General features: G+C 38.8%; 1 protein-coding gene across 1 annotated transcript in view; it reads left to right on the top strand.

The window, feature by feature from the left end:
* The first annotated feature begins 750 nt into the window (after positions 1-750).
* Positions 751-19,333, top strand: part of DBP4 (ATP-dependent RNA helicase dbp4) — a 31,752-nt gene continuing 13,169 nt past the window's right edge. The window contains exons 1-7 of the mRNA XM_051216674.1: positions 751-840; positions 5,549-5,672; positions 5,714-6,070; positions 8,476-8,714; positions 10,471-10,705; positions 16,947-17,112; positions 18,917-19,100. Of these exons, the coding sequence (XP_051065269.1) occupies positions 5,622-5,672; positions 5,714-6,070; positions 8,476-8,714; positions 10,471-10,705; positions 16,947-17,112; positions 18,917-19,100 (1,232 nt within the window). The 5' untranslated portion in view covers positions 751-840; positions 5,549-5,621. The remainder of the gene's footprint in view (positions 841-5,548; positions 5,673-5,713; positions 6,071-8,475; positions 8,715-10,470; positions 10,706-16,946; positions 17,113-18,916; positions 19,101-19,333) is intronic.

Below are 19,333 nucleotides of genomic sequence, written 5' to 3'. Positions count from 1 at the left end.
ACAACTATCGACTCATTCCATGACGTTGGTACACTCTCTAACTCCCAAACCTTTGTAAACAACGTCGTCAATTCCTTAGTCAGAAAGTCACCACCATCTTTAAAAAGAGCCGGAGGTAAGTCATCTGGGCCAGGTGATTTGTAACGCTTCAAGAGTTGGAGTTCCTTGCGGACTTCCTCCTCATTTGGTGGATCAGTCGTCACCGGCCAGGGAGGACAGGACAGTCTGACCGATGTTGCCGGAGCAGCAGGCCAGTTGAACTGCCCTTCGAAAAATTCTGCCCATCGTCCAAGACGTCGATGGATGTTAGTGATTGGCATCCCATCATCCTCATGGATTGTTTCGCTCACACCACACTTCTTGCTGCCAGTGGCTCGGATGAGTTGGAAGAGCTTCCGGTAATTACCAGATGCAGCCGGATTATCTGCCTGGGACAGTAATACAAGGATTATGTTTGCTTCTGAGACTTCTTGAGGGATCCTAACAGGGTCGATCTTCACCCACTTTACAGTCAACAAAGTGTAGAATGGTTAAGGGAGATTTAGTCATGTCGTGTCATATTATCCATGGTTCCCTCTACATATACAGACCACTGATACATCACACAACAAGTATTTAAAACTTCATGAAAACTTGATATGTAGGTGTCGAAAAATAAACAGACTACGTTACTCCAGCAGGATCTTCTTGTTTAGATTTTGAAGTTTATTTTGTAATAAACATGAACTGCGACTTAATGTAGCAATTTTAGAAGCCCGGTGGTTTTGGATAGTACGTTACCCTCCATAACTCGTGTTTCAGAGGTTGGGACTACTTCAGGCTCGTCTTTAGGACATTAATGTAAGTTACTCGCTGCATGAGACAGTTAATTAACAGATAATCAGTCTGTCATATAATTAACAAATTTCGTTCAGTATGATCCAGATTAATATCATAGTATTATTACGAAAGCAATCAAATCCAATTAGTTATATGGTTTTTAGAATTGTTCGGCTAAAAGAGCGAAAAATTCTAAAACGAAATTCATACAATTTTTCCAACAAAACACACATAGTCAAACATGATAGATGCAAATGACTTACGTATCACATGTCTCAGTTGCTACATACGATTACGATTTGTTATTTATGAGTTTTAGCCTATCTGTGGATCATTATGATTATGGTTATTAGTGTCTTGTATGTTTTTGTCATACCGATCTGTCCATGATCATCGTATGGGATTTTTCCACAACTCGGGAAAAAACTACATATGAATTCTGTTCATTAGCATGCCCCCAAATGCCCTGGTACGGTCGAGAATGAGGAGAGTCCGCTCTCCCTTTTCAAATGCTCTCACATGGCCACGCGTACATAGCCTATGCCAGGAAGTCCTACTCACTACCTTCTCGCACAACGGGTGTTGTTTACAAAATTAAGAGCACGAAAAGCGAATGTCCGGCGCTTTAAACGGATTCCAAACCAATGGTGCACATGGGCTCCAGTATACTGCGGGAACAAATGGCGTATGAACCAATCGTTGGTCACCGGCTACCATGGGATTGCATCTCCTTACGATGCTCCACTGCCTTGTGGATCAGACCTTCAGGTCGAAGGCTCGGAGTGTGGCCCCTAAGAAAACCACCTGTTTCGGTTTGGCATCCGGGCAGTATCACAGCCCTCACACATATCGAGTGAGATTTGTGTGTCGCATATGTATTTGGTGCCTCCTTGTACCCATATCTATGTGTTAAAATAAATAAATAAATAAAATGTTCATTAGCATGAATAAATGAATGAGTGAAAGGCAAATGCATCTGCCTACATAGACACTGACGTTGTTTGCATTAAGTTTAAACATTTTAGTTACTTCCGTTATAACACATACCAGAGCTTAGGAAACTATCAATGAAGCGGTTTTGGTTTCAATTTAGAAAGAAAAGGAAGCTGGGTGGCCTGTGTTAGTCTTTGCAATGGTGGTCTTTCAGATGGTCCAACTTACTTTTGAAAGTATCGACAAGTGGAGCTTCAATCATGTATTGAGTTGATGAATTCCACTCGTTGATAATTCGATCGGAAATTCGATAGTCAGCTGACAAGTAATTTGTTCTGGGCTTGTGAACATTTTTAGTGTCTTCATAGATTCTCTGTTTTGGAAGACAAAAATGTTGGGGTATATCAGATGCATATTTATCACTAAGTAGTTTAAAAACTAATTGAGTCTCCTCTGAACCCTCTATATCACAGGGAGAAGTTTTAATTTGGCCAGTTTACCAACCTATGGGAGCTTTATGATTCACTGGATCAACTTAGTTGCCGTTTTTGAACCCTTTTCAAAAACTCACCGTCTTTTTAGTCAGAGGCTGGCCGCTTGTATACAGTAATCACGTTTAAGACATGCAAACACTGTATACAGGTCTGAAAGTTTTTAATATGGACAGGGCTGATGGCTCTACATATTAACCACAAGTCTCTGAAATCTTTGGCAGCTATCGAATGGCAGTGTGCAGTAGTTTTTAAGTTTTGGCTAACAATGACTCTTGGGTCATTATGTGACTGGACAACAGGTAATTCAAAGCCCCAAATGCCCTGGTACGACCGAGGGTAAGGGAGTCCGTTCTCACATGGCCACGCGTATATAGAACATGTCAGGGAAGTCCTACTTTGACTTCTCGTGGCAGGGGTGTTGTTTACAGAATCGAAAGGACAAAAAGCGAATGTTCGGTGCCCTAACCGGGTTGGTGGACACGGAGGGTCCATTTAGGAGAGTTGGAAAACCAATGGTGCACGTGGGCTCCATGATCCTGACGGAACAAATGTCATATAAACCAATCGTTGGTCACTCACATCTTACGTTGCTCCACTGCCTCGTGGATCAGTCCTTTGTGTCGAAAGCTCTGTGTGTAGCCCTCTAGGAAAACCACCAGCTTCGGATGTCACCCGGGCAGTATCACAACTCACACACAAATCAAGTGACTTGTGTGGCGTATATGTATTCAGTGCCCGTTTGTACCCATTTTTCATGTGTTCAAATAAATAAATATAAAGTTTTGAAAATTGAGTGAGGTTGAAATATGATTCTATATTCTAAATGAGTAACCGAAATCTATTATATTCATCACATGATCTGACTTAATTATTCTTCACCTAACCGGTTACTAACCAATATCACATTGTCTGTTTCTTAATATATGCTAAACGTCACAAATGAAAATTTTCATATAGTCACGTCGATGACGAGTCTTTTAGACGATTATATTTAAAATGATCTAAAAATTAAAAAAATTGGAAAATTTAAGAAATATGTGTTCAAATAAAGAAAAAAACTCACTGCTTTTCACAGTGTGTGTAGTTATACCTTGGTGACCAATATGCACCATTATGCACTTAGAATCACTCATCAATAACTGTCAAGTTTTAGACCATTCAGATCATTTCTCTAGTTCATTGTTGTTGACAACAATATGGAGATCAAAGACTAGAATTTTGTGGTCACCCTAACTTAAGGGTGGCGTATAATGAAGATTTGTTACGTCATCCTCATAATATGCCAATATGAGGTCTAGTAAGGATGATTCAGAGTCTAGGTGGTACTTGTTTGCTTCTTTCACATGTTGCACTAGGACATATGTGATAACTGCGTCAATTACTTTCTGTTCGAAGGAATTTTCTGACATCATAGTCCTCAGATTTTCCCAGTCTACTGTAGGTGCATTTAGACCTGTTAAGATTAATCATAGACCACTTGATGACTAAGTGTTGAAACCCTTTAGCAAGACATCATTCACCTCAGAGTTTGGACTGAGGTAGACTAAAGCACTCATCAGCTGTTGTTCTTTGAATTCCAAACTGCAACTAACTAATTCACACATCCCACTCTCATGGGGTGTGTTATCGATAACGATAAAGGGGATAGTATTTCTAATTAATAGAACTGGTCCCTTTTTACGCTCCTAGATTCTGTCGGCTCTTAATAATGTGGAAGTTTTGAGATCAAGTTCCCTACTGTCTACACACTGAGTCAGCCAAGTTTCTGTAACGGTGATTATTATTATTATTATTTGCACACATAGATATTGGTATAAGGAGGCATCAAATACATAAGCGCCACACAAATCTCATTTGATATGTGTGACGGCGTTGATACTGACCGGATGCCCAAACAGAAGCAGGGCGCTTTCTTAGGGGTCACACCCGGAGCCTCCGACATGAAGGTCAGATCCACAAGGAAGTGGGGCATCGTAAGGAGATGCAGTTCCATGGTAACCGGTGACCAACGATTGGTTCATACGCCATTTGTCCCTTCAGGATACTGGAGCTAGCCCATGTGCATCATTGGTTTGAAATGAGGGTTTTCCAACTCCCTTAGGTGAACTCTCCCTGTTCACCAACCCGGTTAAAGCACTGGACATTTGGTTTTCATCCTCTCAATTTCGCAAACAACACCAGTGGTGCGAGAATGCAGTGAGTAGGACTTTCCTGACAGAGGCTATTTACGCGTGTCCATGTGAGAGCATTTGGAGAGGGAGAGAGAACTCTCCCCATTCTCGGCTGTACCAGGGCATTTGGGGGCTAACAGTGATTACATCCGGCTTGGTAGAGTCTATTGGTATACCTTGCTCCGATCGCTTGTTGAGCAAGTTCCGGACATTTGTGTAACAGATCCGAAGGTCGTTTAAATGATTTCATACTGCACCAAAAGTGGCTTCGGCATCATTCTCTGTTGAAGCCTCACCACCCGAAAATTTGAATCTAAGGTCCTTCTTGCCAGCACCTAACTTTAGTTTTAGTTCCTTTTCAGCTTCTCATCTTTTCATATGGTTTCTGAGCGGTAATCGGATTAGTACTTTGCCACGACCCAATCAAGCTGTATTGGGTGGATTACTTGTTATTTAAAGTCCACCCTAGTTAAGCAGATCTATTAGAAAGCTGTAAGAATTTCTTAAATTTGGTCAATAAACCAATTAAGATCAATGGGGATAACTACGTTTTTACTAACATAAAATCTAACTGGTGTGTTCTGAAGTTCACTAGATCAATCGTTTTTATGCTTCATACATGCATCAATCTGGGTCATCACTCTATCTAAGCGTCTTGAAATCATTACAAGCCTGCAAAATAAAATATACTCAACTTCTCATCATCAGGTCTATGCGGTACTCCAGTTTGGCGGCTCTATTTCCTTGACATTACAAACACTAGGATACGTATTTATGAGTTGTATCAACATGCCAATTTAGTTCTGAGATTAAATATTGCCAGATTCGCAAAACATTGTCATGAGAGTTAATGTAAACAAGAAACCGATCTAATACTTAGAGTATTAGTTTTGGGGCGCATAAACTAATTTGTTTTCTTATTCTTTTATGCTTGCCTCTAGTTTCATGTGTCTTGACTTCATTTTTGTCCCTCACACTTTATTTAAGTGCTCATGAGTTCTATAATATATGTTGTGTATCTTATTCAATAACCATGTAAAATATTAGTCTAGTTTGAGCTTATTGGTGTACTTTATTGTGCTCAGTTAACTTTAATTCATGGTATTTTCATCTTGCTATTATCGACTGTAGGTTGAAAATCAGTAGCCGGAACAGATTTGTCATACGCTTCTAATATTACTTAGAAACCGAAAATTCTCTACTTATGACTCGTGACTCTAACCCTCAGTCCTCCACTAACGAACGTCTTCAAAGTGTAAGCTTTTGTTTCAATATTAAAATATTTCTGCATTTTAGATAGACACATCCAAATGCAATTTCTTTACACAGTTTCTTTTGTCTAAAGAAACATTGAAGGGGTTAAAATTGTCAGGTTACACAAAGCCTACTGCAATTCAAAAGCTAGTCTTAAAACCTGCCCTTCTTGGACAAGATGTGGTTGCTGAAGCACCTACTGGTAGTGGCAAGACGATTGCTTTTGCAATCCCTGTGCTTGAACTTCTTCATCAAAGCAAAGTTTCCATGTTTGATGGTCCAGTCGCCATAATTTTAACACCAACTCGCGAATTATCAAGACAGATTTTCAGCGTATTTGCCAAAATTGCTCGTGAACACCACTTCACTATGATGAACATTATGGGCGGCAAAGTCTCGGTAGGTTTGGTTTTTCAACCTTATGCATCGAATAGGAATCATCAAGTTAGAAGAGAGTATTATATTTCAAAAGGGTTTAACTATCATGTAAACGAAATTTATTCGACCCAGATCCTTGTTTCTCTATTCTTTAGTTTTGAATTGAATGATAACACTTATCCTAGTACTACATGTATGAATAGTAGTGAAATAGTGGAAGTACTCGTGTTTTATCAAATAGGTTACAGGGTTGAATTCGATCCACTTAATTTAACATAAGCAACCGTATAGTATCATTAGTACTCATTGAAACAATATGGCTTAAATTCGAGTATATAAACAGGTTCTTCATAGATAATTTATATTTGCAATTGATTGATTGCTGAAAAGTCACCAATGTAATGTATATAAAGTCTTTCTTAGTGTTGAGCAAATTTCATCTATCGACTTGCAATATGATCACTAGTCTGACTCGATATCGCGTACATTGTTGGGAAGTAAGTTGGTGGTTGGAGGTAATCGACAGGTAACCTTGGACTCAATCTTCATGCTATTTGGCACTCGTCAGCAACGTGTACCTGTAATATTGAGGGAATTGATGAGTTTTGGCGGATTCGATCTCTCATCACTCTGCTTCACAGTCAAAGGACTTATCAATGGTCTTTTTGAGCCGCAAATAGCCTCCTATTGAACTGAGCTACACTTAAAATTGAATAGCTCAGTGGTAACGTCTCTGACTGTGAATCTGAGTAACGCGGGACCGAATCCTCCAGAAAACATCAGTTCCCTCAATATTAAAGGTACACCTTGTTGACCAATACCAAATAGCACGAAAGATGAGTTCAAGATTTCCTGTTGACTACTTTCAACTACCGAATTACATAATTTACTTTGTTACTTCTTTCCAAAAGTCAATTTATTGAAATCTGTGTACTCAGGATGGACTTATCATAATTTCTGTTAGTGCACTTTTAAGCTAGTGTTTCTCACAGTCATTAATGACAAAGCTACTTAATGGTTAGATGAGATTGACAGAAATCTCTAAACTAAAAATTCTTACATGTTGATGACCATTTATATGACAAATTTCTAATGTCAAGGAGAATAATACACTTTTAGGGATTAAAATGTGCAACTCTCAACACTAAAGTTTCAGATGTATCCAATATGACATTCGAATCCCAATCAAAATAAATACTCCCTAATTCGATTTATCAATTTCAAATTGTTCCCAGTAGGACTAGCATCAGAATAAATAATATAGATCTACTCCTCAGATGAAAAACCAATTACTGTAACGAAAACCGAATGTCCGGTGTTTTAGCCGGGTTAGTCGACACGGAGAGTCCACCTAGGGAGTTGAAAAACTCTCATTCCAAACCAATGGTGCTCATGGACTCCAGTACCCTAAGGTAACAAACGGCATATGAACCAATTATTAGTCACTGGCTACCATGTGACTGCATCTCCTTAAGTTGCTCCACTTCCTTGTGGAACACACCTTTAGGTCAAAGGCTCCGGATGTGGTCCCCTAAGAAAACTACCTGCTTCTGTTTGGGCACCGGGGCAGTAGCAACGCCCTCACATATATCAAATGAGATTTGTGTGGCGCATATGTATTTGATGCCTCCTTTTACTAATATCTATGTGTTCAAATAAATAAATAAATAGATCACATTACAGTACGAGCACATCTACTGAACTGATAGTTTTTGGTAAAATATGTGACTGAGTATCCTCGTAATAATGTTTTGTTTGATAAGTTCATTAATTTCTATCATAGTCAAGTCATTGAGCACAACTTTTTCTCCAAGGATGAATTAATAGATTAAACCATTCCATCTACGATAAGCACCTACATCGGACAAAGTAGGAACCTCGTTTATCTTCGTTTGAATGAACACTATTTAGGTGTCAATACACATTGAACAAAAGTTCGATTTGGAAAGTTTTTAAATCTAGTGTAAATGGATTGCTAGGAAAATCAAGTCATTGGAAATAACTGTCCAAAAATCACAAAACAATGATCAATAACAGCCAATTAAAGTCGACAGAATAAACTGTTAGTCGTGTGTGGAAAAGTATAAATAGTTCACTTCTATCAGAAGTTTGTCCTCTGATGATGTTTTTCAAGAGTGATTAAAGTACCACCTATCGGAAAGTACGAAATCCTTAAAATGATCCACATCTATTAAATATGTACCCTTAGGATTGCATTTTTAAAAAATTTTTCTCATAAATAGATAACCAAAACCGTATTAATCAACCACCTCATTCATCTATCATGAGCCCTTCATCCATATGCCTCTGGATTGAACTTGAATTTAACTGGTTAGATTACTTGTATACTTTCTATATAGGATATGATTTTTCAAGTTTATTTTTGTTTAATATTCAGTGTTATTATTGTTTTTCATTCTTTGTAGGCTTTAAAAAATCAAGAATGGAATAGTATATCACGAGCAAATATTCTAATTGGAACTCCTGGTCGAATGGCTCAACATCAAACTGAAAATTCTCTTCTTGATATGTCTAATTTAAAATTACTTATATTAGATGAAGCTGATAGATTATTAGATCCAACATTTCGTGATGATTTAGAAGTAATTCTTCAAAATTTAACTCCTGATCGACAAACTTTATTGTTTTCAGCCACTTTAACAAAGTAAGTTTATGAATAATAAGAATTAGAGTTTTTATGTTGTCATACTACTCCCTATTTACAATCACCTCCTTTAATGCCAAATTTTCAGAAAAACAACTTTGTATTAGGGTTTCCGGTTCAGTCAGTCAGTCAGCTATAACGCAGGACCAGGCGCATATATGCATCGGTCCAAGTTGCCATACCTCATTAACACAAAAAGATGGACACCGGATTCATAAAAGTATTTAATTCAGTTGTGGTAATATATAAAAGAAAGATTGCATATAAGGATGTAGTACAGGAAGAAAGAATTAGTTCGTAGAAAGAAAGATATAAAGTAATTTTAATCTCTTAGTTTAAGGGAAGACAGAGAGTGTATACACCGACGCCATTGTGATCGATTCTGAGCCATGTCACTCAGAGTCTCCAACCATTGGTTACGATAGTCATGCGGACCCAACCAAGTAGTCTGCATTTAGCAACATGGCTCAGACTGGAAGTTAGTGACTTTGTGGACTGATACCACGTTTTGGTTTGGCCGCCCCTAACTTTCTTCCAACCATCTCCAACATCGGTTAGCATTGCACGTCGTGGTAATCGTTGTTCAGACATACACAGCACGTGGCCCAACCATCTCAGTCGATGAAGATTCACAACCTCATCAACTGATTTACCATCATTCCCTAATACACTGCGTCTAACCTCACTACTTACCCGGTGATCTCAGCAGACGCCCGCAATATTTCTAAGGCATCTGTGGTCAAGCACTAGTAGCTTACGAGTGTCTTCTACTCTTAATGGCCATGTTTCGCAGCCGTAAATCGAAACAGAACGGACTGCCGCGCAGTATACTCGTTCTTTTATTGATAGACGGATATCTCGCCTTCGCCATAGGTGACGTAAGTTGGCAAAAGCCAAACGAGCTTTTCGAATCCGTGCTGAGATTTCGTCAGACACCAACCCATTAGGGCTGATCAGACTTCCAAGATAAGTGAAGTTGTCAACGCGTTCGACTACTTCACTCCCTATCCTTAGTTCAGGTGTTGACGCAGACCAGTCCTGAAGTAACAACTTGCATTTCGAGGGAGAGAAGCGCATTCCAAACATTCTGGCATTGTTGCTTAGTGCTACCAAAAGACTCTGCATTTTATCAGCGTCTTCACCAAACATGGTTTCCAGTTAGTCTAACATAGATGGTTCTATCAAGAACTCGATAATGGTAGCTGGCACACAACATTTTAACAGTTAGCTGCTTACATAGGAATAAGAAAACATGTAGGAAAAATGTGATATTCAAACAGGACACCTAGAAATAGTACAACTCAGTATAACATAATAGCAAGAACATGACCTTCGAACACCCAGAAAATTAACGAACTAAAAGTAGGGACAACCAATCAGAAAGGAATGAAAGTCGTCATTACCCTTCCTATTACGACTTAAGTATCGTTCCAAAAATTCCTGACGAATGATTTTTGCTTCATATAAATATAAAATATTACTTCAAAACATGAGTTTACATCAACACCCAATCTGATGATAGGAGGTGAAACAGTTGAATGCTCTGATCATTTCACTTATCTTAAAAGTTTCATTCACAGGAGCTAATAAAAACACTGTAAAAGTCTCCTTGGATTCTATCCACTTGAACCCTTTTTTTAGGTATATGAGATCTTCATGTAATAATAACGTGTGTATACTATAAAGCAATCTACTCTGTTTTACTTTTCTTGTTTTTTGATCCTTTTCCCCTTTTTTTCTTCCTCAACTATCATAGGGCTACAGATCAACTTATTCGTCTTAGTATGCGTAATCCAATAACTGTATCAGTCAATAATAATATTAACAGTACTAATAATAGTACAACTTTATCAAATGAATTACACACACCATCTGAACTACTTCAATATTATGCCATAGTTCCATTGGAACAAAAGTTGGATACATTGTGGACATTTTTACAAAGTCATTGTAAGAAAAAGATCATTGTATTTTTTTCAACACAAAAACAGGTTTGTCAATGTGTGTGTACTTTTGTTGTCAACTTGTATCTTTTTTATCTTTGTAGTAGTTGTGACAGGATATTTCTTTCTTACGAGAAGAGTATACTTCATACACTGGGTTGTAACTTGCTTTTGGACTATTAAAAAACTAAAGGGATTCGATGAATGTTTTTACCTAGTTTCGGAAGTTTCATCAACAGAAGTCAAGTCTAACAGCTTCTCGAAGTCTCGGCATGCGCGTGCCATTCTATTACTATTAAATGAGACAGTCATGGCTGATGGCAATGAATGACTGCCGCACTGTATCGCAGATTCACTATATTTTGAAATGGTCATGATTTGTTCCTGACTAACTTGTGGGGAAATGGCGTACTTGTTACAAGAACTAACGATCTCGGCTTCGACTCCTCGTAGGGTTGTACTACTTAGGTACTTCAGTACTTACTTCTTAGGAGTCTCAAGTTAGAACGAAATAACTACCCACTGCATTTTGATTTTCAATGATTCCTTAGCTGACGTCGGTTTATGATTAAAACTCTCTTCGTAATTTACACAATTAAATAGTATCTTCGTTATATTTTTAGAAAAATTTCTAATCTTATCAGTTAACTAAGTAAGCATGTTGTATACATTGGTTACCACTTTTATGTAATTCGATCTTACTCCATTGATCACGATTCGGCCAACTAGTAGATATCACACTGATTTTAGTTATCTTGTGAAAACTACTCAAGTTTCATCTTACTATCAATAAAGTATCTTCATTCTTTTGCTAACAAAATATTTCACATCCAATTCGCTGTGTACATGCATCTACATATGATATCTCCTTCTGGAAAAGATTACATGAATATTTCGTTTGTGTTAACAGTATATTACCGATTAGTAAATGTCATCCATCAATTTTATGTTCACAACAAACTACCTCTACAAATCAGTATACTGATAAATGATAAATGTGCTTGTTAGTATATATTCTCAGTAGTTAACACTGTCAGTATCTTGATTTTCTCTATGAAAGAGTGTATAACAGGTCTGTATTTATTTATTTATTTGAACACATTAATACTGGTACAAAGGGGCACCAAATGCATATACGCCACACAAATCTCATTTGATTTGTGTGAGGGCGTTGATACTGCCCGTCTGCCCAGACCGAAGCAGGTCGTCTTCTTAGGGGGCCACACCCCGAGCCTTCGATCTAAAGGTCTGATCCTCAAAACAATGAGGCATCGTAAGGAGATGCAGTCCCATGATAGCCGGTGACCAACAATTGGTTCATATGCCATTTGTCCCTTCAGGATCCTGGAGTTCATATGTACCGTTGGTTTGGAATGAGGGTTATTCAATTCCTACAGGTGGACTCCCCTAGGTAAACTCTTCTTGCCCACTAAACCCGGTTAAAACACCGGACATTTGCTTTCCATCCTCTCAATTTCGTAAACAACACCCGTGGTGCGAGAATGCAGTGATTAGGACTTTCCTGACAGAGGCTATATACGCGTGTCCATGTGAGAGCATTTGGAGAAGGAGAAATGACTCTCCCCTTTTTCGGCCGTATCAGGGCATTTTGGGGCTGTGCAATTATGTAAAATGATATTCATCATTGCAAACATATCATTGCCGATATTACTGTATATTACTTTTTGAGTTCATTATAGAGGGTGTTAATAAATTTATCTTCAATTTACTATTTTCAAGGAAAATGTAAACCTTGTCTGACAATAAACAATCTCGTAAAATTTTAAAATCATAGAGAAGTTTCATACATATTTTAAGTTGATATCTTGGGTGGTATTGCATTCTCTAAGCTGGATAGATGAATTACAAAACTATAATTGTCGTTTTTAAATAACATCAATAGCGTCTACTTTAAGTCAGGATGAGATTTTTAACTATTCTCTGAAGTTAAGGTCCAGAGGCGAAATCATATCACTTACTGTACTAGGGTTTAGCAGAAGTCAGGTATTCACCACGGGCAAATAGTATCTTCAACGTTGTTGCCTTCCTACCAAGGAAAAATAGATTAGAAAATCTCATTGAAATCAAAACATTCGGTTTCGTTCATGAACCCCTAACCTCTAGAAAATGTCAGCTCTTAAAATAGTACACACTTCACTTTTTCACGAATTTGAGGTCCCTGCGGCAAGTTTTGGAAAGTATGGATATAATACTGCAAAAATAATCATTTACCGAAGAATTATGCATTACATGTCTCAAGACGTTACCTCTTAAACTTTTTAGTCACTGTTAAATCGAAAAGACCTTCAATGCTAATCCAGTTCCTTTTTCTTGTCTCACAAAAGGATATTGGCTTTTACTAAAAGGGGCAATTGGAAAGTTTCAATAACCTTTCCAACATTAAATACTATTCAAATTGATCATTATAAACAATCTTCAAGATATAATGTACCTATGTAACTCAATTTCAGTTTAAATTCACACTGGAACGTTCACACATTGAAAGATATTGAACACTGAGTGGACTAATTTCAGTGAGTCAGCTACAACATAGGACCAGGCACATATAATTAGGATATAATTGTTACATGGATTACATCTACATTCTTTATGAGATTCCAGTCCCCGATCAATAAACTTTAGGAATAAGCACAAACTAATCAAGGTAATGGTCAGTCAGCTACAATGTAGGACCAGGCATATATATGCATCGGTCCAAGTTGCCATACCTCATCAACACAACAAAATGAACATTAAATTCATGAAAGTAGTTACTTCAATGGTACTTACTTACTTACTTACGCCTGCTACTCCCAATGGAGCATAGGCCGCTGACCAGCATTCTCCAACCCACTCTGTCCTGGGCTTTCCTTTCTAGTTCCATCTAATTGTTGTTCATTCTCTTTATGTCTATCTAAATTTCTCGGTGTAATGTGTTCTTTGGTCTTCCTCTCCTCCTTTGACCTTGAGGATTCCTGGTGAGGGCTTGTCTTGTGACGCAGTTGGGTGCTTTCCTCAATGTGTGTCCTATCCACTTCCAGCGCCTCTTCCCGATTTCTTCCTCCGCTGGGATCTGGTTTGTTCTCTCCCACAGTACGTTGTTGCTAATAGTGTCCGGCCAACGGATCTGAAGTATTTTGCGTAGACAATTGTTAATAAACACCTGTATTTTCTGGATGATGGCTTTTGTAGTTCTCCAGGTCTCTGCCCCATACAGTAGAACTGTGTTGACATTTGTATTGAAAATCCTGACCTTGGTGTTGGTTGACAGTTGCTTTGAGTTCCAGGTGTTCCTCAGTTGTAAATATGCTGCTCTTGCTTTGCCTATCCGCGCCTTCACATCTGCATCAGATCCACCGTGTTCATCAATGATGCTGCCCAAATACGTAAAGGTTTTTACATCTTCCAAATCTTCTCCGTCAATTGTGATTGGATTGGTGCATTCTGTGTTGTATCGGAGAATCCTGCTTTTCCCTTTGTGTATATTGAGACCTATTGCTGCTGAGGCTGCTGCCACACTGTTTGTCTTCTCCTGCATCTGTTGTTGCGTTTGGGATAGAAGGGCCAGATCGTCTGCGAAGTCTAGATCATCCAACTGCATCTTAGATGTCCATTGTATCCCGCGCTCTCCTTCGGACGTTGACGTCTTCATGATCCAGTCGATCACCAGGAGAAAGAGAAAGGGTGAGAGTAAGCAACCTTGCCTAACACCGGTCTTCACTTTGAACGACTTTGTCAACTGTCCTCCATGCACGATTTTGCAGTGTAATCCATCATATGAGTTCTGTATGATATTGACTATCTTCTGAGGCACGCCGTAGTGTCGAAGAAGTTTCCATAGTGTTGTTCTGTCCACGCTATCAAATGCCTTTTCGTAGTCAATGAAGTTGATGTAGAGTGATGAATTCCATTCAATTGATTGTTCCACAATGATCCGTAGAGTTGTGATTTGGTCTGTACACGATCTATCCTTACGGAATCCTGCCTGTTGGTCACGAAGTTGGGCGTCTACGCAGTCCTTCATCCTGTTTAACAATACCCTGTTGAAGACTTTTCCCGGTATTGAGAGAATAGTGATGCCCCTGTAGTTATCACACTTGCTGAGATCGCCTTTCTTCGGTATTTTGATCAGTAGTCCTTCTTTCCAGTCTGTTGGTACTTGTTCCTCATCCCAAATTTTGCTGAAGAGAATGTGGAGTATCCTTGCAGTTGCCGCTACGTCTGCTTTTAGTGCCTCTGCTGGGATGTTGTCCGGTCCTACTGCTTTGCCACTCTTGATTTGTCTGATGGCCATGCTGATTTCTTCAATTGTTGGTGGGCCAACATTGATTGGGAGGTCCGTGGGTGCTGCTTCGATATTGGGTGGGTTCAGTGGAGCTGGTCGATTCAAGAGTTCTTTGAAGTGTTCTACCCACCTGTTTTGTTGCTCTTCAATGTTGATGATTACCTCGCCTTCCTTGCTTTTCACTGGTCGTTCTGGTTTGCGGCGATTTCCAGAGAGTTTCTTTGTCGTGTCATACAATTGTCTCATGTTTCCTTCTCTTGCAGCCTTTTCCGCCGTCGTTGCTAAATCTTCCACATATTTACGTTTGTCGGTTCTGATGCTCCTCTTCACTTGTTTGTTTATTTCCGTGTATTCAGCTTGTGCCTTGGCTTTTTCTGCTCTTGTTCGGCTGGTATTGATCGCTGCCTTCTTGTTCCTCCTTTCTAGAATCTTATCCAGTGTATCAACAGTGATCCATTCCTTGTGGTGGTGCTTCTTGTGACCCAGGACCTCATGACATGTTGAAGTGATTGCCTCTTTGATCCCCTTCCAGTTGCTCTCCGCAGTAGTTCCTTCTCCATTGAGTAGATCATGAAAGGCCTGGAACTTATTGCTGAGGACTATCTTGAATTTGTTGAGTTTGTTAGTATCCTGAAGAAAGGCCGTATTGAACTTTTGTGATACTGTCTGCCCCGTTGTCCAGTGCTTCTTGAGTTTCAATTTCAACTTGGCGACCAGTAAGTGATGATCTGATGCTATATCAGCTCCTCTCTTGGTTCTCACGTCCTCTATAGTCCTCCTGAACGTTTTGTTGATGCAAATATGGTCGATTTGGTTTTGTGTAGAGTGATCCGGTGAAGTCCATGTGGTTTTGTGTATGCGTTTATGTGGGAATATGGTGCCGCCTATGACCAGCTTATTGAAGGCACATAGATTTGCAAATCTCTCACCACTTTCGTTTCTTTCTCCCAGTCCGTGTCGTCCCATGATGTCTTCATATCCAGTGTTGTCCGTTCCAACCTTGGCGTTGAAATCTCCCATCAGAATGGTCAGGTCCTTTTTTGGGCACTTCTCGACTATTGACTGCAGCCTATTGTAGAATTGATCTTTAGCGTCTTCATTGTAGTCGTTGGTAGGCGCATAGCATTGGATGATGTTCATTGAAATGCCCTCTTTCTTTGTTTTAAACGAGGCTTTGATGATCCTTGGTCCATGAGATTCCCATCCTATAAGTGCATTTTGCGCTTGTTTGGACAGCATCAATGCAACTCCTTGTGTATGTGGTGCATTTTCTTCTTCATGGCCGGAGTATAACAGGAACTCTCCTGTAGTTAGTCGTTGTTGTCCAACTTGTGTCCAATGTGTTTCACTGATCCCAAGTACCTCTAGGTTGTATCTTCTCATTTCTGCAGCAATCTGGAAGGCTCTTCCGGTGTCCCACATTGTACGAACATTCCATGTACCTAAATAAATGGTCGCTCTGGTTGTCAGAAGGGGCATCGGCCTCATAACTTCCGAAGGGATTCGGCTTTCATCATGAGGCGTCATAATTCTCCGCCTGGAGTCCCTCCGGGGGCTACTGCCGGTCCCAAGCCCGGATAAAGGAGGAGGGTTGGGCATGGGGTTAACGTCCCCATCCCGTAGAAAACTAACTCGCTAAAAAAACGCTAACCAGAAAAATAACTTCAATGGTAGTAATATATAAAAGAAAGATTGCATATAAGGATATAGTATAGGAAGAGAGAACTAGAAAGAAAGGTATAAAGTAATTTTAATCTCACGGTTTAAAGGAAGATAAAGAGTGTATACACCTGCGCGTACTTGTGATCGATTCTGAAACATGTCATCCGGAGTGTCCGACCATTAGTTACGGTAGTCACGCGGACCCCAACCAGGTAGTTTGCATCTACCAGCATGGCTCAGACCAGACGTTAATGACCTCAAGCAATGGTGTCACGTTTTGGTTTGGCCACCCCTAACTATGCACTAATTGTTTATTTGTTTTTGCTATTTCTATATATTAAGGTTCGATATGCATATGAATTATTTCAATTGCTTAGACCATATTTTAAAATTTTACAACTTCGTGGTAATATGAATCAACAAAAACGTTTTCAAGTTTATGATCGCTTTGCTAATTCTCCACATGGTTCCGTTCTGTTAGCTACTAATTTAGCTGAACGAGGTTTAGGTAAGTACAATATGCTTTAAGATATTAATGATATACATATATGTACGTGTATGTTTATCATGTTATTTTCTTCAAACACTAACTAACATCTCAATATAGGTATGGTTGAGTATTTCAGTTAATTTGTTTGAGCGAAATTTCAATTTCCCTATATGTCTTCTAAATATTAACGGCTATCCTTCTTAGGAAACTCCGCTTGAGGCGACTGCCGGTTCCAAGCCCGATATAGGAGGAGGGTTGGGTATGGGGTTAGCGACCATGTCCGGTAGAAAACTAACTCTCTAAAAAAACACTAACCAAAAAAAAAATAATTCAAATTATCTTTCTTACGTCAAATATTTACAAGTCAATCACAATTACACAAATCTTACTCATCTATGAAGTTGACGCTAGAAGTTTGTGTTGATGATTATTGTTCAGAAGAACGATGTTAATTGTTCTGAATTCATTCTTTATTGTTCTTATTGTTCACTGAATTTTATTAATTCATATATATATTGGAAAATGATATAAAAACCAAAAGGTAATCAATGGTTATTTTGTTCTGGTATGGTATTGCTTATTATTAAGATGCATCATCCTATTTAAGATTGAATTCATAACTTATAGAGTTCGCAACAAGCGATCATTTATAAACTTTAAATCATTAAATTAACACTTAGATGTTTACATTTCTAATATTAATCCATTCATAATATTGCACAACAATCTTTCATTCTCATTGAGAGATATTTCTTTAGCCGTGGATTGCCCCCAAATGCCCTGATACGGCCGAGAATGGGGAGAGTACGCTCTCCCTCTCCAAATGCTCTCATATGGACACGCGTATATAGAAAATGTCAGCGAAGTCCTACTCACTGCATTCTCGCACCACGGGTGTTGTTTACGAAATTGAGAGGATGGAAAGCAAATGTCCGGTGTTTTAACCGGGTTTAGTGGGCAAGAAGAGTTTACCTAGGGGAGTCCACCTGTAGGAATTGAATAACCCTCATTCCAAGCCAATGGTACACATGGACTCCAGGATCCTGAAGGGACAAATGGCATATGAACCAATTGTTGGTCACCGGCTATCATGGGACTGCATCTCCTTACGATGCCTCATTGTTTTGAGGATCAGACCTTTAGATCGAAGGCTCGGGGTGTGGCCCCCTAAGAAGACGACCTGCTTCGGTCTGGGCAGACGGGCAGTATCAACGCCCTCACACAAATCAAATGAGATTTGTGTGGCGTATATGCATTTGGTGCCCCCTTGTACCAGTATTAATGTGTTCAAATAAATAAATAAAAATATACGTCATCCAGTTGATCTTCAAATACTCTAAAGATATTTTACTTCACTAACTTGAATTTATGCTTCTTATTTTACAAATATGTTATTATTTCCTACGAGTTCAATGAATCACATTGTATATGATATTTGTACCATGAAATATATCTCATAACATTCATTGTTAATTCAGTGGGACCTATAATTTATGAACGACCTTTGAGAAACACTAAAATGACCTTAGAATGTCCACCTACTTACTATGGTTAAGTGAGGGTTATATATTAATATGAGGAATTAGGATTTAAAGTTGAACGTTAGGGCTAAGGATTAGATTTAATGTTTTCATAATCAACTGACATCATTTTTTAATGCAAAAATGCTGTTTGGACAAATGAATAAATGAATTTCGCGCCAAAACCTGTTGTCTTAAATTTGATTGGTTCGTCCATAAATTAAAGTCTCACCATTTTAAAATTCATTTTATTCTGTTCAACGTTGTCGTTATCGTTGTTGTTGTTGTTTATCTTTTCATAGATTTTCCAAATGTCCATTGGGTTGTACAATTTGATTGTCCGCATTTTACTGAAGATTATGTACATCGTATTGGTCGAACTGGACGAAATGGACAAATAGGTCGATCAATTTTATTTCTATTACCATCTGAGCAAAATTTAATTCATATACTTGCTAAACATTCTGTTGTATTAAAATTAGTAAAGTAAGCTATATGTTAGTATCAATGTATACTCATCTTTAATTACTCAATCTTAATCATTCAGTGTATTGAATTCGGTGAGGAGTTTTCCCCTCTATTTTTACCAAAGCTTCATATCAACTAGGGAACTTTCACAGGTTGAAATCATGGGTCGATTGAAGCTAGACCACCATGGAAACCTGAAAGCACTGGACGGCCGTTTCGTCTTAGTATGGGACTCCTCAGCAGTGCGCGTC

The sequence above is a fragment of the Schistosoma haematobium genome, chromosome 6, assembly GCF_000699445.3.
Source record: "Schistosoma haematobium chromosome 6, whole genome shotgun sequence".
In the NCBI taxonomy this organism is placed as follows: Eukaryota; Metazoa; Platyhelminthes; class Trematoda; order Strigeidida; family Schistosomatidae; genus Schistosoma; species Schistosoma haematobium.
Note: the sequence above shows the minus strand (reverse complement) of the source record. Positions and strands in the feature narration are given on the sequence as shown.